At 39.7% G+C, this 26,333-nt stretch overlaps 1 protein-coding gene across 7 annotated transcripts in view; it reads right to left on the reverse strand.

Annotated features, from left to right (window-relative positions):
• The window catches only part of LIMCH1 (LIM and calponin homology domains 1), a 370,228-nt gene that overhangs the window by 69,308 nt on the left and 274,587 nt on the right, over positions 1–26,333 (reverse strand). For 4 of the 7 annotated variants that reach the window (XM_089654009.1, XM_089654005.1, XM_089654004.1 and 1 more), the window contains 9 exons: positions 20,193–20,442; positions 12,832–13,077; positions 10,089–10,361; positions 8,998–9,252; positions 8,007–8,342; positions 7,356–7,607; positions 6,816–7,112; positions 6,093–6,329; positions 2,587–2,622 (listed from right to left, as the gene is read on the reverse strand). In XM_089654009.1, the coding sequence (XP_089510135.1) occupies positions 2,587–2,622; positions 6,093–6,329; positions 6,816–7,112; positions 7,356–7,607; positions 8,007–8,342; positions 8,998–9,252; positions 10,089–10,361; positions 12,832–13,077; positions 20,193–20,442 (2,182 nt within the window). The remainder of the gene's footprint in view (positions 1–2,586; positions 2,623–6,092; positions 6,330–6,815; positions 7,113–7,355; positions 7,608–8,006; positions 8,343–8,997; positions 9,253–10,088; positions 10,362–12,831; positions 13,078–20,192; positions 20,443–26,333) is intronic. The other 3 variants (XM_089654006.1, XM_089654007.1, XM_089654008.1) reach the window with 3 other exon arrangements.

Genomic DNA, 26,333 nt, shown 5'->3' on the forward strand with positions numbered 1-26,333 from the left:
TTCCAAATGTGCCAATGTGATTGTCTGGATTTTTTTTCTCATTTTGTCTCTCATAGTTGAGGTCTACCTATGATGCCAATTACAGGCCTCTCTCATCTTTGTAAGTGGGAGAACTTGCACAATTGGTGGCTGACTAAATACTTTTTTGCCCCACTGTATATGCTGCCATCTTCAGGTGAATACAGTGGTAAACAAAGCTGTTAGGATAGTCCGAAAAACCCTTCTGGCTCCAAGCAATTTTCAGTTTTTCTTAAGCAAGAAAAGGAAATTGCCAGGATATAGGGGAGGGGTGGCCTGTGTTGTCTACTGTACTCAAAGAAAAGGATTTTACAGGCAAGTCAAAAATCCTAAATTCTTAATAGTACAGAACAGAACACAGGTTCTTTAATCAGCTGACCATGGGACATCCTCAAACAATACAACTGAGGTTCAGGCAACACAGCAAACAAAGCCAGCAGGCCCAAAACAAGGGAACCAGGTTCCCAACTCAAAGACCCTCTTGAAGCACCTCACAGCTGAAGATGGCATCAGAAGCCTTTATATTCACTTGATAAACTTTACAAACAAGTGAATACAAGATCAGGGGGCGGCTTTGCAAACCTGCAAAAACAGACATCTGGTGCTGAAGAGCCCAAAGAGCACTGATTGAATGAGCCAAGTGAGCCTTAACATGGAAAGGAGGATTCCTATCCTTCAAGGCATAAGCCTTACTGAACCTCCCATTCCAGTTATCGAGAGATCGTGAAACAAGATGCATGACAGCCTTTGTGGGAACTTACGGACAAGACATACAGAGACTCCGAGGTTTGGATGGATGCAGTAGTCAAGAGATAAACTCTGATTGCATATATAATATCAAAACAGTGTATTAAGATATCTGGGGTGCTTTGGGGCAGGACAAAGAAAGAAGGAAGATGGTGCTTAAGGTGACAGACGGAAACAACCTTAGGGAGAAATGAGGCTCATGGCCACAAGACCACCTTGTCTTTATGAAAAACACAAAGGATGAAGGATAAGGCTGCCAATGCTGCGACCTGTCTCACTGACGTAATAACCACATGAAAAAACTACCTTGTGAGTAAGGTCGGCCAAGGGAATATCCCAGATGGGCACAAATTATGTTCGCTTCTCAACAGCTTTGTGTGGCATTGTCTGACTGAACCCTTGTCAGTCACCTCTTGAAGCTGGTTAGTCCAGTGGGGGAGGATAGATGGATGGCCTTCTTTCACACTGCTCCTGGTCTAGGGTGCTTTTGGGAAGTCCGAATGACCATGACAGCCATTTCCTTTGGACCAATTTGTGTCCTTAGGACACCCCCCAGCCTGACAAGCTGGCGCATGTCAAGAGTTATGCAGGGGAAAACCGGAAATATGTAAATAAGCTACCTTAATTTCTAACAGTGCTAAATATTCTTCTTGTTTCAGCAATACAGGCCAATTTCATCCAAAACTTTTGGACCTGCAAGAAGTTACCTCTGAAGCTGGTTGGTCCAGCGGAGGCGGATAGGTAGATGGCCTCCTTACACATTGCTCCTGTCCTAAGGTGCTTTTGTTGCCCATCCTTTCATGCCCAAGGCAAAACCTTGGTGTCTAGGGACTACCCCCAGGCTGGGGGAAGGGAAACTGTGCGTGCACTGTGAAGGGCCCATAGGGGAAAGTGGTAAAGCTCTGGATTCACCACACTAGGTTACATGCACCTTCATATGAGATAGACCACTAGATGGCTATTATCTGCTCCGCCCACTTCAGAAGGGAATATGCCCTTCTCCATGAAGAAGGTCTTCAGGGACAGAACAACTATGATTTGGTTTGCCACTGCCTTGGACCTCCAGAACACTCTTTATCCAGAGTAATGCTGTACCAAGGGTAAGCACCAAATGCAGAGTCTGGTACTGGAAACCATGTTACAGGCCAGCTCCAGACCTTCCATTTGGCTAAGTCCAGTTGCAGTTACTCAAGGAGCTTCCGATGGGTGACCGATCTGGAAGCTGTGAATATTACTGTTGCAGTGGCACTGAAGCAGCTGGAGGGCAAATTAATTTATCCGTGTGAAGAGCCAAAGTCTTCAGTCCTCTAATATAATCAAAATCACAAGCCAGAGACCTGCTCTCAGTAGAGAGAGTGGCTCCATTCTTTAAATATACGGTTTCCTATTTATTAAATTTTCATTAATGACAATTATTCAGATATAAAAGAAACCTGCCATGAGAGAAACATGGAGCATGCCAAATTGTTCACTGTTCTTAATGGGACTATTGCTAAATTCTCATAGGGAAACTGTAGGATTTCAGCCTTGCACATGAAGCCAGGGTTTCTAAAATTCATGCATCAGTCAAGCTTTGCATTGGGGTAAAGAACAGCCAAGTAAGAAGAACCCATAGCACAAAGTAAAAGGTCATCTGAAAAAGTAAATATTAGTTGCATGCTTCTGCCAGGTGTTCAGTACAGTTACTGGTAAGTGCTCAGCATCAAGAGGAAATGTATATAAATTGTGAGTTTTATATAGAATGAGAAATGATATAATATGTAGAATAAAACATGCAATAGTTTTGTTACAAAGACTCTTCAAGCACATAATGCAACTTACTCCATGTCATCTGACAGAGACGACTGTGTGCTGAATCTACAAGACCAAATGAACAATTAGATTACCTTACAGGAAAATAAATTAAAGGACTACTATAGTAGTCTGGTACTGTGTTTTTTTTACCACCTTTACAAGCAGACCAAGCTATACATAAAATGTGACAGTTATAGGGGTTTGCACTTGCTATATAAACAACACTGCAGTTTAAACCTTTTTTCTAAAAAAACAAAAAAAAAACCTATCCCTGCAGCAGCCTAAAAATGTTAACTTGAATTGGGATGTACAGTTGTGACCAAAATTATTCAACCCCCAATGCTGTAAAGGGGTTTAGGGACTATAGTGTACATTTGGAATTGTATTCAGAATCAAATCCTACAAGGACGTTGTAACTACCCAAATGCAACTAAAATGACATCAATTGTTTATGTAATACAGTAGTAAATGGTTCTTATGTGGTTTCTTCATTGCCACAATTATTCAACCCCTTAAAGACTACCACTCTGAAGAACAGAGGTTCATACAGGTGCTTTCCATCAGGTATTGAAAACACCTGTGGATGTCACCGAGCAGCAATCAAGCATAATAAGCACCAATTAGGCAGCTTTAAAATGACTGTGATACTCAGCTCCTTCTAGACATTTACTGGTGTGGTTACAAACATGGTGAAGGCAAGAGAATGGTCCAGGAAGACAAGAGAAGAGGTGATTTCTCTTCACAGGAAGGGCAATGGCTATAAGAAGATTGCAAAGATGTTAAACATACCAAGAGACACCTTAGGAAGCATCATTCGCAAATTCAAGGCAAAGGGCACTGTTGAAACGCTACCTGGTCGTGGCAGAAAGAAGATGCTGACTTCGACTGCTGTGCGCTACCTGAAGCGTAGAGTGGAGAGAAGTCCCCGTGTGACTGCTGAGGAACTGAGAAAAGATTTGTCAGATGTGGGTACAGAAGTTTCAGCCCAGACAATAAGACGCACACTGCGTAATGAAGGCCTCCGTGCCAGAACTCCCAGGCGTACCCCCTTGCTGTCTCCAAAGAATAAGAAGAGTCGACTGCAGTATGCCAAAAGCCATGTGGACAAACCACAAAAGTTGTGGGATAGTGTTCTGTGGACTGATGAAACAAAATTAGAACTGTTTGGGCCCATGGATCAACGCTATGTTTGGAGGAGGAAGAACAAGGCCTATGATGAAAAGAACACCTTGCCTACTGTGAAGCATGGTGGAGGGTCAATCATGCTTTGGGGCTGTTTTGCTTCTGCAGGTACAGGGAAGCTTCAGCGTGTGCAAGGTACCATGAATTCTCTTCAGTACCAGGAGATATTGGATGGAAACGTGATGCAGTCCGTCACACACCTGAGGCTTGGGAGACGTTGGACCTTTCAACAGGACAATGATCCCAAGCATACCTCCAAGTCCACTAGAGCATGGTTGCAGAGGAAAGGCTGGAACATTTTGGAGTGGCCATCGCAGTCACCAGACTTAAATCCGATTGAGAACCTCTGGTGGGACTTAAAGAAAGCAGTTGCAGTGCGCAAGCCTAAGAATGTGACTGAACTGGAGGCCTTTGCCCATGAAGAATGGGCGAAGATACCCGTAGATCGCTGCAAGACACTTGTGTCAAGCTATGCTTCACGTTTAAAAGCTGTTATAACTGTAAAAGGATGCTGTACTAAGTACTAAGATTGAATGTCACTTGGGGGTTGAATAAAACTGATAATGCTGTGAGCACAGAAAAGACATTTGTGGTTATTTCATTATAACTGTTATGTTATATTTGTCTGACCTACAAGTGCCTCTTTAATGTAAATGTAAGCAAGATGACTGAATGATCAAAAGCAATGTCAAACTGGCCAAAACACTCAATTTCAGTGGGGGTTGAATAATTTTGGTCACAACTGTATTTGTTGCTCCGAGAATTAGATAAAATCTACCCTTGCAGTGGGGCTCCTGCACATGTCATGGTTTAAATGCTCATTTAGACTAGTGGTACAGGGATAAGGTACATTACTTACCCTATTCCTTGCTCCAGCGCTGTTCTCTTTTGGTTGAGATTCTGAGCTGTGTCGGCGGTGTCATCACATGCAAGTGGCTCATAACCCTCTATTCTATTTGAGGATGCGAGCATGGAAAGTAAGCCTGAAGCACCTTATGGAGGGAACATGCTGGACTGAGGATTAAGGTAATTATTACACGTTTATTCCATTGCATTGTGAAGGAAGAGGGGAGCACTGCAGGGATATGTTTTGCATACTTCTTGAAGTTCAACTCTAAAGTCGATTAAAAACTACTTGTCCATCGAAGACTATCCTGTTAAAAAAAGTAACAACGCTGCTGCTTGATCCCAATGCAGAGCAAACAGAGTTGTCACCTCATTGCAGGGCTTGGAAAAAAAAAAACAGAGCTGCTAGCAGGATCAACAGGTAATAGTAAATAGGGGTTAGGAAAAAAAAAAAAAAAAAAAAAAAAAGACGACTGTGGTATTGCTATTGACAAACTACAGCATATGTGTATTTTTTATTTTTCAAACAGTTCTACTATAAAAGTTTCAACAGAAAGTAAAATAGATTATGCACTCTACTTTGTCACACATGGATCCATACTGGGCTTGGACAACCTGCATTCTCTGCACATCCCAGCATACACTGCCAGCTTATGAAAGGAAGGACCTATAGTTTCTCTACAGGTGAAGGGTGAATGTCTAAAACCTGCCTGGCAAAGCCTATGCAACCACACAGATAAATAAACTTTTAGTAGTATCAGAAAAATTATAAAAGTTTTTTTTTTTTTCAAACTTCACTCATAAATTTGAAAAATGCTGCTGGGGCACAGTTACTGACAAAATAGCTGCATTGCTGTGTCCAGGGCAAAAGGCTGCCAACACGGCTATCTGAAACACGTTGTAGAAAAAGGAAGTGGAAAATCATCATCGTATATGTATTTATATACACACACATTCATGCATTAAAGTAGAACTATACGCAAAACATTTTTTTTTCCATTTTGGATAAAGCAAAGGAGGGTTATAAACCCGTCAGATTTATTTTTTCACCACCTGTGTCCCATTGTGGAGATTCCCCTTCACTTTCTGTCCCATAGTCAAACTGGAAGTGAAAGGAAATCCCTGCAAATTAACAGAATTCCTTGGGGACCCCCACATCACCAGAACTAGTGTCCCTATTGGAAGATTTCTATTACTTTTCTGGAGACAACCCAAAATTTGGCATTTTCCTTTACTTCCACTTTCAGTGATAATAGTAAACAGGACATACAGAGAGGGTAAATCTCCCTAATGGGTATAACAGTGTGGTACAGACAGCAGTAAAAATTGACAAGCGGTCTAATCCCACTCTACTCTATCCAAAACTAAATTAAAAAAAAAAAAGTTTTGCCTTTAGTTATATTTTAATACAAACATTCTCGTACACACACTGTATTCTTGCAAATGTTTTAAATTATAGGAAAAGAAAAAATTTTCAAGCAATGCTTGTTGACAAATGATCTGACCTCGGTACTTCACGGTCAGGACTTTCAAGAGTTTCCTGTGGTGGTGGGGACTTAAGCTCTGCACATATGGGATTATTCTCAATAGGGTTGCAAGCTGGTTGACACATCAAATCATCTCTTAATTCAGTGGGCTCTTCTGCTGTGCTTTGCTGGATTGTCTTAGATGGACTGTCAGACCTGACAGTGGTAAGGGCTTGGGGGGTGTTATTTGGAGTAATTGAGGTCAAGTAGAGGGAGCTAAGGAAGTAATTTCAGAAGATGTTAAACAAGATATATAATAGGGCTTTAAATCCTTCAAAATATATAACTTCATGGAAATACATAGACGATACGCAAGGTCTGCATGGGCCAGAAGGCACATCAAGATTTGAAACACATGACTAAATACTGAAACAGCTGTACAAGATATGTAATAAAGTACTAAACATCATGTTTAAAATTGAACTTAGAAGTCAACTTACACTTACAGACTAGACACAGTTTAGACACTGGGTCTACTTGTTCTCAGTATTAAATAGACAGGTTTCTTAATCACAATATATCATCAATGAATTGACTGACGTTCATCTGGTCTGTAGTAATATATCATGGCATAATGATGTCACAATGCATTTCATTTTCAGTTAATGTACTAGACCCATCTGTTCATTTTTCGTAACTCACATTAAGGATTAGTAGGATTAGTTTTTATATAATCTTTACATGTATTTATACTTTTCTGACCTGATGGGCTTCTTCTCCTTTGGTTGGATGATGTGAGACTTCTCCTCAGTCTTTTGTAGAGAAAATGGCACTGGAAGGAAGTGAGTTAGAGTTACCCCTGGTGGTCTTTGACTCACAGAGATCCTTCTGACCATCATATCATCCTTTTCTGGATCCGGTGTACTTCTGTCTTTTTGCAAGCTGGTGTCTTCTTTATATGTATCTTCCTCTGAATTACATTGTACAACATCTGTCTCAGGTTTGCCGTTTAAATCAGATTCCATGTCAGCTGTAACTTCAGGAAATATGTCCTTACTCCTACAGGAACATGTTACAGGATGTTGAAAAACAGGCAGTTCTAAAGCAAACAACATGCTTAATTCCTTCAGGACATTGTTAGGGTCTTGGGCACACTTTAGTCAAACCAAAAATCCAAACAGTTTAGTATTATTTATGCACAGCACAAAGTAAGTATAAAACAGTAATGCAATAATCATGCACTGCTGTGTTACTGCATAGAACAAGTCATTAAGTTGAACACAGAGCACACAAGATGCTCACAGGAGTTCATCATCATCTTGTGATGGCTGTTTATCTTCCTTCTCTTTAGCCTTTTGGATCTTCAAAATTCCATTATGTATATTTTGCTGGTTGTCATCAGTAGTAAGAGAGGGATGGCTAACTTTGGCACACTTATTAAAAGTGCCTATTCGTCGTGCTAACATGTCATCGCGTTGGGTATCCAGTAATGGTCCATGCTCACAGTTGATGACTGGAAAGGCATCTGGGATTTTGTCCACTTCTGCAGTACATCTATTCAACAAAGTGCAATGACCATTTTCCAGCATGGAAAAAACAGGAAGCAACAATAAATCATAGGAACATCACAAAAAAGGGGTCACTAGAGAAAACATTCCTGCCATTTCTTTATGACACATTTAAGACAGAGGTTGTAATTCTGTCCTTCCGCTACATATAGCTTAGACAAAATCCCATGCCAGTTTAGATACATGGAAAAAAGACATATGGTCTGGGCTATAAAACTTAGTTGCACAAAAACGAATATAAATACCAGCAATATACTATAAGCAGAAATAGATGACATTTTCCAGTATTTTGTGAATATGAAAAGCTGTATCATTCATGTTGGCAGAAGAATACTATCACAGGTATGACAAGTCACACATCCACAACTGAAATCGTGCAGTATACCTCAGCTCGCATTGTAGACGTGTTACTGGAACAGTGTCCATGGTCTGAACATTCGAAGCAGTGTCTGAAATGACCACCTTGGCACATGCAAAGTCAGAGGCAATTTCATCGCTTACATTTGTCTCAGTAATGCCAGGTTTGGCAATACAGAGCCTATCCCATCTCTTCTGATCAATCTCGGTAACTTGGCCAAAGTGTACAAATTTTTGTTTGTTGCGAGCCCTTTTCTCTTGCAATGATAATTTGCGTCTACCAAAGTCATCATTGGCTGCTCGGGTTGCATCAATCTTTGGTGCTTGGCCATTGCTGGGTGTCTGCTTTGCTGTCAAACTTTCACTTTATTCCAAAGAAAGGAAGAAATCAAAAATTTACTTACAGTACTGCAGTGAAAATCTGATATCAAACAAAATGTTTATTAATCAGCAATTTATAAGCTTTGCCAAGCTCCTGATATGCGCAATAACTATCATCACATCAGAAGTACAATGTAATTACAATATGAGAAAAGTAAAACTCTAAGATGGCTGTTATTAAACAGCCATTTAATTGGCTTTAACAGACTTTAATTGCTATGTAACATGTTGCCATTGGTTCTGGCACAAAGAAAATATGTACAATAATGTGGGTATGAGAATTTGTATAGTGCAGCAACTTCTAGCAGGCCAAGAATGGTTCTGGGGCTCCAGTGTAGTTTATGGGAATAATCTACAGCTAATCACCCTAGTTAAAACTAGCTCATGTTTAGTACAATATCATGTACTGAATGAAGACTGCTGGACCAAAACATGCTGTTCAGCTGTAAACTATGGTATTTTCCAATACATGGTATAACCCCCAGTGGAGCACCAGGACCATTCTTTGTATGCAATGATGAATTTTGCTTCTGATGTGGGTCCTCTATACCAGGTAAGACCTGCTGAAAAGAAGTAGAATTTTTATTATAATGATCTGGAAAATTATTTTGGGGAAATCAATACTGAAAAAGCCACACCTCTCTTCAGAAGACAGCTTAAGTCTCTGCCAGGTTGCCAAGTCAGCCTTTGTTATGGAGGAATTGCCAAAAACCAAAGGCTCCTTCTGTTGTGCGACCAAGCCATGAGTTTTACGCTTGGCTAGATCATCCCTCTGAATGTCTGGTACTTTCTCCTCATCCTCTTGGTCAGATTCGTTGTCTATATGCCTTTGCGCTATATTTTCCTTTAGAATGATCGCCTTCTCCACAGGTTGGTCTTGACTTTCTTCCTTGCTGCGCATAGTAAAATTTTAGAAGGCAGCTCGGTTATGTTATGGACTTTATGCCCACAGATTTAATGGTCATGCACATTTTTCTTCTTTTACAACAGATGAAAGATCGTCTACTCCCCACCCCCAAGTATACATGGATCATTATAATATAAAATGTATTTGATTCTAAAGTATTGCAGACTGTAAAGCTTTCTGTGTTCATTGGTATGGTAACTAGATATCTGGAAAATTAAACTATATTCTTATACAGATCTACATGTTCAATGTCCCTTAATCAAGTCAGTTACACTTCAGGCAATTTTAAGAAAACAAGAAAATTGTGCTTTCTTTGACTACATGTAAAAACATTCTCCAATGTCTGAAGTGTCTTGTATTTTTAGGCACAATTTGCTATGATAGTTTTCCTTGACTTTGTCCAATCTTGGCTATAGGGTAGGACTTTGTTGCACAAATAAATAAAGGAAGAAATATAAAAGGCCCAATTAGTTTATTTTCTAAGGAACAGTTAGGCACATAAAAATGCATTCTTCAAGAGCCTCTTGAACTCTAAGACAGTGTACCTCAGTTCTGTGCTTGATGACTGCAAACAGTGCATGATTTCCAGCTCTCTTTACAGAATAACAAGTAAAATAATTGATGTGATTCTTTTAAAATGTCCCTTATACCTGGAAGACTGAAAAACGTGCACTGTTGACAGGAACAGGTGACCAGAGTTGAGAAAGTGTGCTCTAGAAGAAAGCCATGCTTTAAAGAAGAGACTGTAATGGAAAGTGCAACACACTGGTAAATGAACTCATGCACTTTCCACTGGCATTAAAATCAGAAGATTCTGCAAACCTTTTATCCCCAGTATGTTTGAAGGAGGCAGTGGCTGTACTCAAAGATTCCTGAGAAGGCTTGGCTTTGGTAATATAGGAACCTATATATTGATTAAAAGGTGTTGAAACTTTAGGTTGGTTCAATCTTGCTCTGCGTGTTGCCAAGTCATCTCGCTCAATATCTGGTATTTTGCACTCTTCTTCCTCTTCAGAATCCTCATTAGCTGGGTGGCTGTTCTCTTTCCGCAGTACAATCTCCGGTGTTTCAGGGCCTTCTGCGCATTGCTTTGGACTAAGACAATTACAATGATATTATGCAGCAATTCTTTTGATGGAATACACATCAAACCAAGCAAAAATGGTTGTCACATGCAAAGGACATTAGTAGTTAAATGTGATGTACTCCAGTCCCCGATTCAAACTATATTTTCAGTGCAAAATATTGGTTACAGAACAGGAAAACATCCTAAATAACCAAAGCTCACAAACACCAGAACACCATTTTCCAAAATGGATTACTTCACTTAGTATATGCTTAAATATACAGGCTGAAGTTAGTATGGTTGGATTTCAATGAATTGTGCCTTTATGGTCCTCTGACAGCACTAAGAGTATGACCACATATCTTTGTGGGTATACAGTTCTGTACATGTTGTATAAAATGTTCGTATTTTATATACAATGGGAATGATAATTCCATTGTCTGCAGGAAAAATAATCCATTTTACTAATCCAGGTCTGAGCATTCAGTCTTCTCCAGAGAAATATCTATAAAACTCAGACATATGTAACTTGGAAGTTCTAAATGTGAAGGAGTCAGTAATTAGCTTGTACAATTTTAGTGCCAATCAGCACAGCATAAGAAAGCAGATTTACAGGGGTTAGGCAAAAAAATGAAGACTACAGGATTTTCAGGTGTAAAGGTGAGGACATATTTCGTGTTGAAAGTGGAAGTGATGTAACAATCTTTTACTTCCGCTGTGTGATGAGACACCTAGCTAACAGGTGGGAAGCTTCACTTTCCTCATTCAGTAAGAGCCCATAAGGACTGGGATTGAGCTCTGCAGTCACTTTTGCAGAAGTTGTTTTCTTATTCTGAGTCACAATCCTGCACAATGTCCTTTTGTCTCTTTCGATGTATCAGACGACATTTTCCCAGAAGCTGTATATGCCATCATAACCTTTGATACTGTACTTAACGACACGGCAAATAAATTGGCAACTTCAGTCACAGAGGCACCAGCTAAGCGAGCACCCACAATTTGCCCTCTTTGAAACTCAGTAAGCTCTGATATGACTTCGTATTACTAGCAGTGCAGGCAGTGAATGGCAAAAGTGTGGCTTCCAACCTGTTAGCTAGGTGTCTCATCACACAGTGAAAGCAAAAGAATGGTACATCACTTTCGCTTTCAACGCAAAACACGTAGTCACATTCACACCTGCAAATCATGTAGTGTTTCCAGATTTTTGTCTAACCCCTGTAGCTATTATGAACAACTGATAAACATATTATACTGGAAAAAAAAAAATACAAAGTATAAGCACGTTAGTAGGGTTATCACATACAAATTTGAAAGAAAAAGAAAATGCAATTCATTCAAAATGTATCAAACAACTATGTGCAGCATTCCACAGCAACCAAACAGCAGCTCTCAAAAACTAAAGCAACGGTAAGTCAGTTATTGTTCAGTACCAAATAACCTGATCTTATGCAAACCACAAACCTGTGCAAGTGTGATAACTATATAATGTATACAGTAAATCCTGACATTCTTTCCTATTACAAACATGTTACACTTTGATTTTAGCAAGCCTGTGGCTTGCTACTATTAACTAATCAAAGCAAACAGGCCACTAACTGAGCAGTTCAACATAAGACTGTATAATTACTATAACTTCTAGTCAACTAGAAAAATTACATCTGTGCTAGTTAAACATATTAGGCGGATGCAGCCTTTCTCATCAAGTATTTATCTGAAACCCCAGAGTTCCCCCAGAGGTTTCTAGGGGTTCCTTGTGCAATGGGCAACCTCTGCTTCTCAGCTGAGTAATCACTGACACCACTGATCTTTTAGATCTGTGTAAGGGTGGGTTTTTTTCCAATGACAATAAATGTAAAGATCATTCTTCCTCATCACACTAACGAAACACGAGCTGCAGATATAGTAATTATTGTCAGGGGTTCCCTGAGCCTGGAAAGTTATTTCAAGGGTTCCTCCATGCTGAAAAGGTTGAGAAAGACTGGGCAGATGTATTTTTCTCCTCCACAATAACTGTCACTGTGAAATTTCTCTACATTGCCTAAAAATGCATTCTTATTTTATCCCTTAGAACGTGAAGAAGAATGAAGATATTAAAAAAGTAGTTTGTGCTGATATTAAAGGAAATACGTGTCAAAATCAGGTGTCATTGGTAGTTCTTAGGCATACTGGTTATGTCCATCTATAACCTGTGGCAGCATTGAGAATTTGATACCAACAGGTCTTAGGCCATCTCTTACCTTGGTACATAATTTTTTCTTTAGGGATTACTTTTCAAGTGCAGTTATACATAAAACAAACACAATTGGTGTACACTGATATCATCTTGCAACAAACGGCCTTTGATTTACAAGGCTTGCCTCAACCCTTACCCCATGATTAGTCCATGCTATGCAGAAAAATGGATGCACGTGTTTCCATATAGGGGACCAATGCAACAGATCAAAAATGCAAAAAAAAAAAAAAGCCTCTTTTTCAGCATTCCCTCTGCCAGATGCTGACCTGCTGTAACGCTTTGCTGCAGGCATGACCTTAATTCCAACTTTTTGAAGGCTTTTTAATTTCCGGGCCTCCTCATCCTTACTGACTGATAGCTGCTCCCTTGCATCATCTTCTTGCTGTTCGAAATATCCTTTACGTTTTTCAGTTATTCCTAACTGTCCTTTAATGGACATCAGCGAAGAGGCTTCATCTTCTCCATTCTGTCCCTCACCATGTTCCTCCTTAATTGTTTCAGGGTGGTTGGGGCTATTGGGTAGTTATGCATTAAAACAAAGCACAATTAGATTAACACATCTCAGCGAGTTTAAAAAGATCTCGAAACTGGCTTCAATGTTCGACTGTAGGCACAGGATTGTTATAGTGAAATTGACAGCAATGTGAAAAGTGAGTTAAGTACAGCCAAAGCTTCTATTATTGATTTTTTTTATAGGTAGTTCTATAGCACCGTCAATTTATGTAGCGCATATATATATACATATACATATATATATATATATATATATATAAATTACATTCACTCAGTTTCTAACCCTCAAGGGGTGTACAATCTAAGGTCCCTAGCTCACATTCATACATACACATACTAGGGCCAATTTAGATAGGATCCAATTAACCTACCAGCATGCCTATGGAGTGTAGGCGGAAACCAGGGTACCCGGAGGAAATCTATGCAGGCACAGGGAGAGCATGCAAACTCCAGGCAGGTGCTTTTTTAGCCATACTTCTCTTCTGGGTCACAGGAGTGTTCAGCCTTTAAAAATGGGCTCAATGGCTAGTTGAGCCTTGAGAATTTTACAAATTTTCGATAAAGGCGTTATGGTTGTCTAGTGCTTGCTGTTGCATTGTATGTTCCTGTTACAAGCCATTGTACTTCTGTAAACCTTCAAAGTTTGTTCAATTTACTAATCTTTAGTGAGGTCAAATTGACATTCATTTTTGATTGCAGTTGATAAGATAATTTGAAAGAGCGGGATAGAAAATTTTTCATGAACAATCGAGTCCATTTATTCCAAAATCCATGTTAAAAGCAAATTAAATTTAAAAGGACTTTTGAATTACATTCTTCAAGTACAAATTCAAATAAGAATGTCTGCTTGAAAATCTACTAGTGTATGGACAGCTTTAGGCTTAGTTTTTAGAGTATACATGTTATGGGGGAGGGGGTGGGGGTACAAACATATTATAAGTTTTAGGGACTGGCTGAACCAGCACATCTCCAGTAATTAAAAAAAAAAAGAAAGACTGACACCAATACACGCCTATTTTTTTTTTTTTATAGCTCCCTTTTTACATACCTTAAATTCAGGAATCTTGTGACCAAAACTCCAGAAAGCAGCACTGTTATAACACCAGCACTGCTTTCTGTAGTGCTTTCAGTCCACATTCACTTCGCAAAGAATTGAATACATGAAGTCTTTGGCTCACAGGGAGTTATTTGAATAACACTGGATGTCCTCTATCCTAAATAAATGTTTCCATCACCTCACCCCTCACAGTTGATACCTTTTGTACCACTTGCCCCACCCTATTATATTGTAAGCTCTTATGAGCAGGGCCCTCCTAACCCTCATATTGTAACTGTACTCTCTCCCTTTATATTGTAAAGCGCTGTGCAAACTGTTGGCGCTATATAAATACTGTATAGTAATACCAATAAAGAGGAGCAGAACCTTACTTTGGATTATGTGCAGGGTAGTACAGGAATAGAAAGATGTACTGCAGTACGAGCCTATGGACCACTAAAAAAAAAAAAAAACACCATCCTTGGCTGCTTATTTCAAAATAAATGTTAACTGCAGTTCTGCTTCAAGAGTTAGATATTTACTGTTCAGGAGTGTTTCATCTTCAGGTTAGAGAGGTTTAAGTGTAAGTGTATGCTTTGGCATAGGCTACACCTCTCCTGCTCTGTTGACTGGTGCCACCTGGGACAGGAAGAAAAGGAAAATGTCCTCAACAAGGGGCAGAGACAGCAATAAAATGGGTAGAATATCTATCTGGTTCTTACTGGTGTGTCCCAGATGGGAGGTTTATTTTCATTCCCTATACTTGGTACCACCTAGAACAATTGTCCCCTATGGGGACACAAACAGTAATGGAAAGAAAGTAACAAAGGACATTACATTCCTCAGTCTATTCAAAATTATTAAAAGGCTATCATAGACTTCAATTCAAATTATCGTTCTGAACAGAGTTATTTTTTTAAAACACTCTTTCTGTAAAAGAAGCACGGTTGTTTTGGCATTCTCACGGTACCAAACTGGCAGTTTCCATGTGGAGATGGTTGGAATTTATTGTGTGCGTGTCTTCTTCATCACGTCATGCCAGACCCACAATATAAAACCAGGCTCTTGTGATGCTATGCAATCTGATTTGCTAAGTGCCAATTGCATTATGTTGAGGAGAGGGTGATCACAATCACATTTATGAAAGAACCATGTTTCATATAAGTTACTATCTAACAGCCAAAAAGGTAGACATGTTTCTTAATAGGTTACATTTAGAAAAAGAAGAAATGCATATTCAATACAATATCCTATTGTTCAGTAACAGGAAGCATTCTGCTCTCATGACACCTTTGTATATAACATTTTTCAAACATAGGAAAGATATCGTAAGTGTATAAAGTGATAAAACAACACGCACACACCATGCCCTAAGCTTCTTTACCTAATTATACTCCAAGTCCGTTCCTAATTCGTTTTCTTCCTCCCCCTTTCCTAGTCACAGCACGCACAATGGCCTATTTGTCCAATGCCTGTGCCCATGTTCAACAGACCACCTAGAGAGGAAGCTTGCCAAGATTTTCATTATCTTTGACTGATCAACCCAACACACTAACCATGCATAATCCTCTCCATAATCAGGCAGAAGAGCCAGCAAAGAATAACAACAGTTTGCATATGCCATATATCTAATACACAGTTGAATGCGGTGAAATATAAATTGAACCGTAACCACATCAGCTATCTTATATCTGCTTTGCTTACATTTCTATTCATTCTTAAAATGCTCCATTTTTTTCAAGTCAAGCCTCAGCTTGAACACAATTTTTATGTAAACCATGTGCACATGGTTTATGTTAAACTGTCTGCATGCCAGAGAGGTCTGCTTTTGTTAGAAAAAAATAGGCTGGAAGATATAGAATTCTGTTTCTTTCCAGCAACAGCTCCGGGAACTGGACCAAAGCAGCTACTTCCAAGATACTTTGTACTGAGCTAAAATCCATGTGTGTTATTCCACAGCAGTAACATCATTCCTGTCTGTGACTACTATACTCAAAGCAACAGGTGCATATTTAAAAAAAGGTTCAACATTAGATGTCGTCTCCAAATATCACCCAAACTGTACTCTCCGCTCCTCGCACGACCTCCTGCTCTCTAGCTCCCTTGTCGCCTCCTCCCATGCTCGTCTCAAGGACTTCTCCAGAGCTTCCCCCATCCTCTGGAACTCTCTACCCCAATTTATCAGACTATCGCCTACTCTGCTCACTTTTAGGCAATCTCTGAAATCCTTTCTCTTCAGCGAAGCCTATCCTGCCCTCCGCTAATAATGGAATCTTCTACTCCTCCTACCAGTACATCCCCCACAGTTACTACCTTTTGTACCACTAGCTCCTACCTCCTAGATTGTAAGCTCCAAGGAGCAGGACCCTCCTAACCCTCTTGTATTGAACCGTAGTGTTGCTGTATTGTCTCTCGTTATATTGTAAAGCGCTGAGCAAACTGTTGGCGCTATATAAATCCTGTATAATAATAATAATGTTATATGAGCCATACTGCTGCTGGTAACAAATCTCCAGTGATATTTACTAAATTTCAACTAACATTATCCTAGAAGGTCATCTCCTGACTGCTCAGAGCAGACATATGTTGCTTTGATGCTGTGAACCCACTTAACAATGGAGGTTCAGCAATATGTCAGTGATAACAGAAGTTGAACTTCAGCAATACTGCTGCTTAAGAAGTGCTGCAGATGACAGAATTGCCCATGTGACATTATTAAAGTACCTGGAACCATTTACTGTTAGATCACTACTTAGCTTGACAAAGAATGAATCCTGAGCTCAGAGGACCTTTGACTATGACAACAGCTCAACATCAAGTCGATAATGCACTCTGCTAGAGCTATTGTGTGTGGTGCAAACAAAACAAACATAGGAGGCATTGAATCCTGCTGCTGTTACTCAAATCCTGTAAGGAGGAAGCAGGGGGCATGATGTGTGTCTATAGACGCACAAAGCACAGCTCGGGACGCAACTGCATGAATGCCCCATAGCAAGCAGATTGCTATGGGGGTACTCGGAGAACAGAAGAAATGGAGAGAGTCTGCAGGGGGGTGCAAAATCATTGGACAGAGGAAGGAAGTATAAAATGTTTATTATTGTAAGAAAAAAAGTAAAGCTTTACAACAGCTTGAAGTAAGGTCTGTTTATTCAATGTCTCAGGCCATTGATAAGGCAGCAATGGCCAGGCCTCAAGAGGCCAATCAACTTGAGAATCATCCTTAATATAACTAGTTAAATTAACCAAGCTATGTAATTGGTCAGATATATATCTTTCTTAACTAAATGCAGGCAAAAATTAACAGGTTCTTCTTAATGGCCCCTCTTCCAGCAGCAGATACTCACCTTTCGCTCACCTCTGTGCATTCAATATGAGCAGTGAGGGCGTGACGGGGGCATTCAACCAACTAGTTCTCAGGAGAGCAAACACATGAAAATACTAAAACATATATGTAAATCCTAATGTGAACTTTCAATATACATGTATTTTACTTTGCTAATGAAAGGACTAACGTGTAAAACTAGGATGCTCTTTGTTCATATTCCCATCTTCATTGAATGGCCAATACTGTGCTTTATGAGTATCCCGGTTATGATGCCTCAAGCTTGTGTCCATGCTAAAGCTAATCTTTCAGATTTACAGGGTGTCAGTGATCCCTATATGCACATTAAAAACCACCCTTCCCTTAACTCTTGAAGCCCAACTTCAGGCAACAAAAAAATGATCCCTTGCAGTGGGGCTGTGTCCGCAGTGCAAGGAATTATTGTTCGTTTAGGTCTAGGGTAACAATAAAAGGAGATTTTCTTACTCGATCCGCCCTGCTGTTAGACCAGTCCCTGCAGTGTCCGCACTGCCACACTCCGCCGGTCTAGGGTCCTGATGTCATTAAGACCGAAGCAGGGTCCATAGACATGAGGACACTGAGAACAGCCAACCACCAGATTATGGGGGAGCGCTGCCTGCCAAGGGAGCAGAGGATCAGGTAAGTTTCTCCCCTACCCTAGACAAAATGAGCAATTAAACCATTGTGTGGGCGCAGCCCCACTGCAAAGGATAATTTATCCTTTTCCCAGAGGTGTTAAACATATATGTATTTGGGCCTAATGGTATGTTCAGACAAAACTTTTAATTGTAATTTTGGATAAAATGGGAAAGTATAAGACTCTCCCGTCAGATTTTTAACTGCTACCTGGGGCTACAATACAGAGATCTCCCCTCACTTACTGTCACAGAGACCATGCTTTCACCAGACAGGAAGTGAGGGAACAAACGCAACAGAGACCAAAACAAATCTCCCTCCCTAACTATCTAGTTGTTGTTACTGCCACAGTAAAGATATATATCTAATGAAAGATCAGGGTTTTAATTCACACCCCATCCAAAACCTAAAGAAAAATCACAACCACAAAGGCTCAGATAAAAATGCAACACGTTCACAAGAACAGGATGAGCTTATTTCCTCTAAGCTTGAGACTTCAAAAGCACTACAAAAAGGAGTAAATAGCACCACTAATTTGAATTTTCCAGTAAACATGAGGTTATCTGAGCCTCTCCCACCTACTAAAGCAGGGAGTAGATGATGCGATTTTCTTTCCTGCAACCCCGGGTTCACCCAGTGGGGGGAGAGCTGTCCCTGCTGGGAGAATATAGTGATTATTGCTAGCGGCTATAGCCACTAGCAATAATCGCATGAAAAATTTGACAGGCTGGTTGTACCCAAGTCGTACAACAATTGGATAGGATACAACTGCCCATAAATGGCTGAACCGGCTGAGATTCAAACCATCTATGGCTGGCTTTAGTCTTGCAGTTTGTTTTTTAATGTGAAGTACATTGTAATAAACCAGAAAAGTTCATGGAGTTGGAATGGGTAAAGCCACACTCAATCTTTACAGATAAAGTTGAAATTTGCATAGAATTTCATCTACCAATATCCCTGAATGTAGATTTTTGGGGGAGTTTACTAAAATTAGAGAAGACAGATCTGGAGCAACTGTGCAAAGTAACCAATCAGCTTCCTACTTCAGCTTTAAAAATTAAAGATAGAATGTACAGCTGCTCCAGATTCTGTCTGCTCCAGTTTTCGTAAATTTCCCCACTGTATATAGGTATAGTTAAAATGAAGTAGACAAAGCAGATAATGAAAAATACTTAATTAATTATAGTGACAACCACATGTAAGAAAAAAAAAAAAATCAGTATATCCAGAAATGTAGTTCTCCAGTCATAGTAAAACCGGCCATATATGAATCGAAATTCGACCAGTTCAGCAGGGACTGGCCGGATTTTGATCCATGTATGGTCAGGATGGTTATACACAAGTCGATCAACTTGTTCACAACCAGCCTGCTGGCTTTTTCTTGAACAATCAGTGCAGCAGGCTATAGCTGGCAACACGGATTACTGTATTTTGGCGACAGGGAAGTCTCCCTGCTGTCAGAATACAATAGCACAGCAGGAAGGATTCCCCCATTCAACTCAAATGTGTGGATGAGGCAATCGGTTATTTTTTATTTTTTTTTAACCCACATATTGAACAAAAAAAGTTACTCATTTATGGACAGCTTAAATGCGCACATGTGTGTATATAAAAATATACATTCACACAATTATCTTACAAATAAATGTTAATTAAATTTAATATTACTACAAAGGATTCCCAGAGCATTATGGGTTAGTTACAAAGAAGCACAGAAGACTTTGCCTACTTTGAGGCAAAACTGATCTGACTGAAGCTTCAGACTGAGCCATCAGATAAGGAAGGAGTCACTGCAATTCAATTATCTGCAGCAACTGATTGCCATAAACAACAGTTGTTTTTCAACAGGCAAATGCATTAGAGAAAACATGCGATTAGGAACCTAATGTTCCACCTGCTGGCTCAAATGGAGAACACATAACAGTAATAGGTAATATCATGTAAAGAACTGGAAAAAAAAATGCAACAGAATGTTAAACAATTGTACAAACCCCTATATATTCTCCGACGGAAAGCTGTTGCACTTAATATTATAAAATCTGCAGTTTGGCTCACCATGAAGGGCATGCTCAAGGTTTAGTACGCTGTGAACATATTACCTGAAAGGCCTTTCTCCCCCTAGTGGTGAAGTTGCAGTACTCCAGCTTTTCCGGTAATCATGCTCAACTCTCTTTTTTCTCAAAGGTGCGGGGATGTATGAAGTCTGGTTGCTCTTGTTGGGAAGGTACTGGTTAAAAGGCACTAATGCTTTGTTCTCGCCAAAAGATACCCGTCGGGCAGACATGTCATCTTTCCTCACATCAGGTAATCTTCTGTGGGGTTGGTCTGATTCTGAGTCGCTTCCCCTTCCTAAAAAGAACATTACAAATAAAAAAAAAATCAGCATACATTCAAATTTTAAAGTGAAAAAAGCCAGACAGATTTCCCTCACTTCTTAGGTAGTCACTAGGAGAGGATGTTGTCACTAGAAAAAAAGCATTTTTTTTGCAGGGTCAGTAGAATTAGAACTCATGCCCATGATTTATATTACTATTTGTGTCTCTGCTGGGGAGCGTTATCCTCCTTTTTTGTGTAAGCACTGCGGCAGTAGAAGGGAAATCTTCCCCATCCTTTTTAAAGTGAAAATTTTAAACTCCATTTTAAGCTTTTAAAAATAAAATCCTATTCCAAGAGTGGACACCATTAAAAAAAATAGCCCTCGTATAGCTTTCCTGGTGTCTGTTGGAGAGATTCTGTTGTCTCTCCCAGTGACCAGACACTAAATCAGTGTTAATCACACCAGGGATACATACAATATAATAATATACCACATTTTTTGTGATTCTTGTAAAAAATTTACTTGCTAATTCACGGATATGCAGAAGTCAGTTAAAAAAAAGTCTGCACCATGTGCCTCTTGTACTTTCATTGGCTGTAGGTTTTCTAAGTCCCACTCACTTTGACACTCATCTGCGGTTTAGAACAAAGATAATGATATTTAACCCCCAGTAAAAAGCCAATAAAATACAGATTATTACACTAAAGATTCAAACATAGATGAAGCATGCCAGTGGAATCTTCTCACAAAGTCAAATTCATAACAGACTTCAAGTTATTTGCCAAAGCTTAAAACTTTACTTGCTAAAGCTGTCAGCCCTTCCAGTTCCTGCTGTGCATATTTGGAGCTCATTTTGCAGGCGATAGGCGTAAAAGCCTTCTAAATATTTCATTATGTTTTGAGAAAATGTCAACATTGAAACACAACTCTTGTGTGGGCAGATTTATAGTAAAACCACTTAACCCTGCTTTGTTTCCATGCTGGGTATCCTAGCAAGCCTTCCTGCCAAGCCCCAATCCTCTATCTGCAGATATATATACACACTGGGTTTATTTCCTCCACTTGTTTGTTTTCTGAACAGGGTGGACTTTGCTCCTTTATTGCATTCCTTGATATTTGACTGCAACGGTTTTAATAATGATAATACGACTTTCTATAAACATTCAGAAAGATTGGTCAAAGCCTAACATAGTTCAGAGCAATCTGATTTTGGAGATAAGAGTTGCCATACAATGTGATGGATATAAAATGTAAAATTAGAGCAGCATCTTGACAACAATGTAAATGCCTAAATAACACTTAGGGGAATAATAGATTAAGAAAACAGACTACTACATTGTTAATGAAAAGACTGGAAATTTTTTGAGCATTATCTTTCAGGACATAACTACAGGTGAGTGTAGCGGTTAAAACTGATTAGTAGTCTTTCAGATGTGTGGACCCAAATACAACAGCTACTCCCCCTTTATCGGTAACTTCATATTTTGTAAAGAAAAATGGTGGCCTTTCTCACTTATGTGTTAAGCTTACTGAAAATGAAAACAGGAGTATCAAAGCATCAACATCAGGGTCCATGTTGAGATTTTCCGCTAGGGCCCCACTGCTTTAACTGAAAGGGTTATGCCATGTATAAATGAAGCATGGCTGGTGCTTCATACTGGGAGTAATACTTAAAGGTTTAAGTAAAAAATCAGTTGGATCCACTGACTGTCAGGGCCAATCTCAGGTGTTAATTTTTGATTTACCATTTATAGCTGTAGGTAAGAAGCTGGCTCAGTACGCATTGCATATTGTAAATTTTGTTTATTAAAAATCTTACAAACATAATAAAAAAAAATTTACACATATATATATATATATATATATATATATATATATATATATATATTTAGAAAAATAGCTTATGCAGCATAGAAAACAAACAGCTTTTTCCCCGGAAAAAAACAAAGCAGAACCAATCATTGCATATTGTAAAGACTACTGCATCCCACTGGAAGGGAGGAGGTCACCTCAGAGACTTCTACTCTTCTACCCCACCACCTCACAAGCTTATACAGTAGTAAAATGGTTTCTATAAAAAAGGAAATTAAAGAAATAAAGGGGGGGGGGGGCAAACAACCCTGCTGAGGGAAGTAACAGGCAAATATCACATATGTTAGCACAGTGATTCTTAACCTTGTTGGAGGTACTGAACCCCACCAGTTTCATATGCGCATTCACCGAACCCTTCTTAATTGGAAAAATAAAATATGATTTTTAAAATTCAAAACATAGGTATATATTTATACATAGGTGCACAAAATGAACAAAACCGTTAAGAACAAAGAACAAAACCATTAAAACCTGATTTTCACACAAAAAACAAAAACATAATAATGAATATTTACTGCACGAATCATACGAGTCGGGTGTGGGTCTTCACCTCTGCCGAACCCGCGAGACTGACTCACTGAACCCCTGGGGTTCGATCGAACCCAGGTTAAGAACCACTGTTTTATAGTAATTCATCCCCCATAGTAATTCATCCCCCATATAGTAATTCATCCCCCCTATAGTAATTCATCCCCCATAGTAATTCATCCCCCATAGTAATTCATCCCCCATATAGTAATTCATCCCCCATATAGTAATTCATCCCCCATAGTAATTCATCCCCCATATAGTAATTCATCCCCCATATAGTAATTCATCCCCCCTATAGTAATTCATCCCCCCTATAGTAATTCATCCCCCATATTAATTCATCCCTTATATAGTAGTAGTAAGTAAGTAGCAAGTAGTAAGCCAAGTCCCCCCTGTGTCAATTCACTTACCTTTGCTCCGCGCGTTCCTCTCGCCGTATTCCTGCGCCGTTCCGGTCTTCAGGGCAGACTGTGAGAGGAGCCTAGCTCCTCTCACGTTCGTCACGCTGCCCCGCCTACACACATCCTGACAGCCAATCACTGGCTATCAGGATGTGAGTGGCAGCGAGACTGGCCAATCATTGCATTTGAGCGCGCTGCCCTGGCTGTTTTTTTTTTTGGATCACGCTGCAGAGTCCCTGCCGCCCGAGAGGAGGGAGGGGAGCGGGTGCCCGGCACACAAGAGCCGCATTAAAGCGTGTAAAGAGCCGTGGCTTGCCGACCACTGGGCTAAGCGATGTTGCGTGACCACCTGCAGCCAATGATGGACAAGCGGGGCATGTCATCACGAATCATATGAGTCGGGTGTGGGTCTTCACCTCCGCCGAACCCGCGAGACTGACTCACCGAACCCCTGGGGTTCGATCGAACCCAGGTTAAGAACCACTGTGTTAGCATGAGATGGAAAAAGATAAAAAAAAAAAAAAATCAGACTTTGGGTGCTCATCCTACTGCCCTCCAGGATACCCTGTGCATACCCACAGATCGTACATACCGACAACTGCTAATACTTTGCATTGATGGTTTTCTAATTTACTTCAGTGGAGAACACTGCACCACATTTTATTCATGCTGGTGGAACAAGTGATCGCCAAAGGATCTTTGTATTGCATTAGCTTTACCAGCAGAGCTGCACAAGGACATACTGACATGTTTACTAAATCTGGCCTTCATTTGAATGTCACTGCACTAAAAAACTATTTAGTAAATACCAACTTGACTTTGTTTGGAAATGGTGATTATGAAACTGCACATTTTTATCCTTTTGAATATATACACGAAGATTTTTTCACTTGCAGAAAATCATCTGATACATGAATCATAATTTCCTGGATTCCTAAATTTTGGAACTCCCCACAAATCAGAGAGATGGAAAAATTCAGATGAGTCAAACAATGACAACTCCAGTATCTGTTAAATGGGTAATTTAGGGGTGGTTACGCAGAGGTGTCTGTGTAAAACTGATTATAGATCAATGAAACAATTCTCACAATACAATTATCACATTTAAAAAGAAGATGACTGCATATATAGGATTTTTTTGGGTTGATGCAGTTGTCATATCTGCCAGTGGTTAGTTGGGCATTAAGCAGGCACCAAACTACCAAAAGTGATAATTATTTTGGCCTACCAGAAATATATGGGGCTTCTTGTCATTAGTAAGTGCAAAAGAATGATTAGAGACTATTACCATAAAATCTATTCTCAAAACTTTAAAATAGATTTTACAAACCTTATTATTTTATAATCCTGACCAGAATAAAAAAAAAATTGAAAAAAAATCACACTACATTTCCTTTATGTCTAAGGCTGCATGCACACTGAAACACCCCTGGATGTTAACTCTTCTGGCATTCAAAACACGCCAAAACGCAGCAAAAATGTATGTAAATATAGTACTACATTTAGCACTTGGACGGTTATAAATTTTTTTGGCCAGAGTACTTGCCATTGAAATGAATAAATGCCCAAGCGTTACACACGGCTACCACATTTACACGTGTTTTTCCGTGTTTGGCTTTTTTGCCAAAATGTTCCTCTCCTGAAAGTGATTCTTATACGTTCAGCCCTGGTTCACACTGATGCAGTACGGAATTTGCAGCGTTTTCAGAGCAAATTCCGCACCGCATCAGAATCGCACCCCGTTCATGCAAACCACTGCAGGTGTGTATGTTAAGTTAACAACACCCCGGAAGCGCTCCGCAAAACGCGGTGCAATGTGCAGAATCCAATCGCATAGGTGTGAATACCCATGCGATCCAATTCTAGTGCAGACCAAAAAAAGGGTCCTGCACATTTTTGGTGCGGTGCGATTAGAGCCATATAAAATGTATGGCTCCAATTGCACCGCACACAAATCACATGTGATTTGCACAGGAATGCGGTGCGGTTCCTGTACGAATCACATGCGATTTACCGCACATATGTGAACCCAGGCTCAAGAGAAGAATGTTTCAATGCCTCTAAACTCCGCTGATCCTAAACTCTGGTAAAAGGCTACATCAGTATGTGTGCATAGACACATAGGGGATGATTTACTAAAGGCAAATAGTGCAGTTGCTCTACATCTGAAACTCATGTGAAAGCAAATATGCAGTTTTTTTATTTTCCTTGCATGTGATTGGGTATTTTTTGCAAAGTGAACATTTTCCTCATTTACTAAGCTATGGAGCAACTGCAAATGACGTGCACAGTATATTTGCCTTTAGTAAATCAGCCCTATAGGCTTTTATTGAGCTGAGTTCAAGAGCTTTGGCAAAAAAAAAAATGCCAAAAGCTTCTAAACTCACATTTAGGAGCAGCAGTGTACATGAGGCCTAAAGATATACATTACTGCACACTAATGTAGCTGATAAACATTCAGAGAATGAGAAAATATCACCCCATTCCTTTTACTGACAACAACGTTCATGTAGAAGAGTGTAAGTACAAACCAGCAAAAAACACATTTCACACAGCTTTTCATGTTGTCAGACCATGCAGAAGACGTAGTATGTAAATCATGTGAAACATATGTGTGCTTAGAAAATGTTTATACACACTGTCACTTACAGTGTTCGATGGCTCTTTTTTTCCCTGCTATTTTTTTTACAGCTTTTGTTTTTACTATCAATCAGCACGGAACCAGCAAACACAAATGCTCCTGTGCTTGGGGATGGACTCGATGCAGGCTACAACCACATTAAGAATGTCCTGGAACATGCACACCTTGCTGCCCTCAATAGACCGGGGAAATCCAAATATACTGAATGAGGAAAGAACAAACAGAGGGCCTAGTGCATTACCATTAAAAATGTTTAATAAGAAATAAAGTAGGTTTTGTACTCACAAACGACAATAAAGTCAAGGCACATCATAAAAGAACAGCTTAGTCAACACCACACTGAGTAACAGTCCGCAAGAAGGAGTGTAGACATCCAAAACTGACGCGTTTCGAGGACTTGCCTCTTCCTCAGAGCCAGCTGACCAAATGTCTGCTCCCTCTTTTATATGCGCACTACTAATTGAACCAAAGGTCACAT

This window comes from Staurois parvus, unplaced genomic scaffold (genome assembly GCF_062004578.1).
Source record: "Staurois parvus isolate SC_StPar_1 unplaced genomic scaffold, SC_StPar_1.0 ptg000734l, whole genome shotgun sequence".
NCBI lineage: Eukaryota > Metazoa > Chordata > Amphibia > Anura > Ranidae > Staurois > Staurois parvus.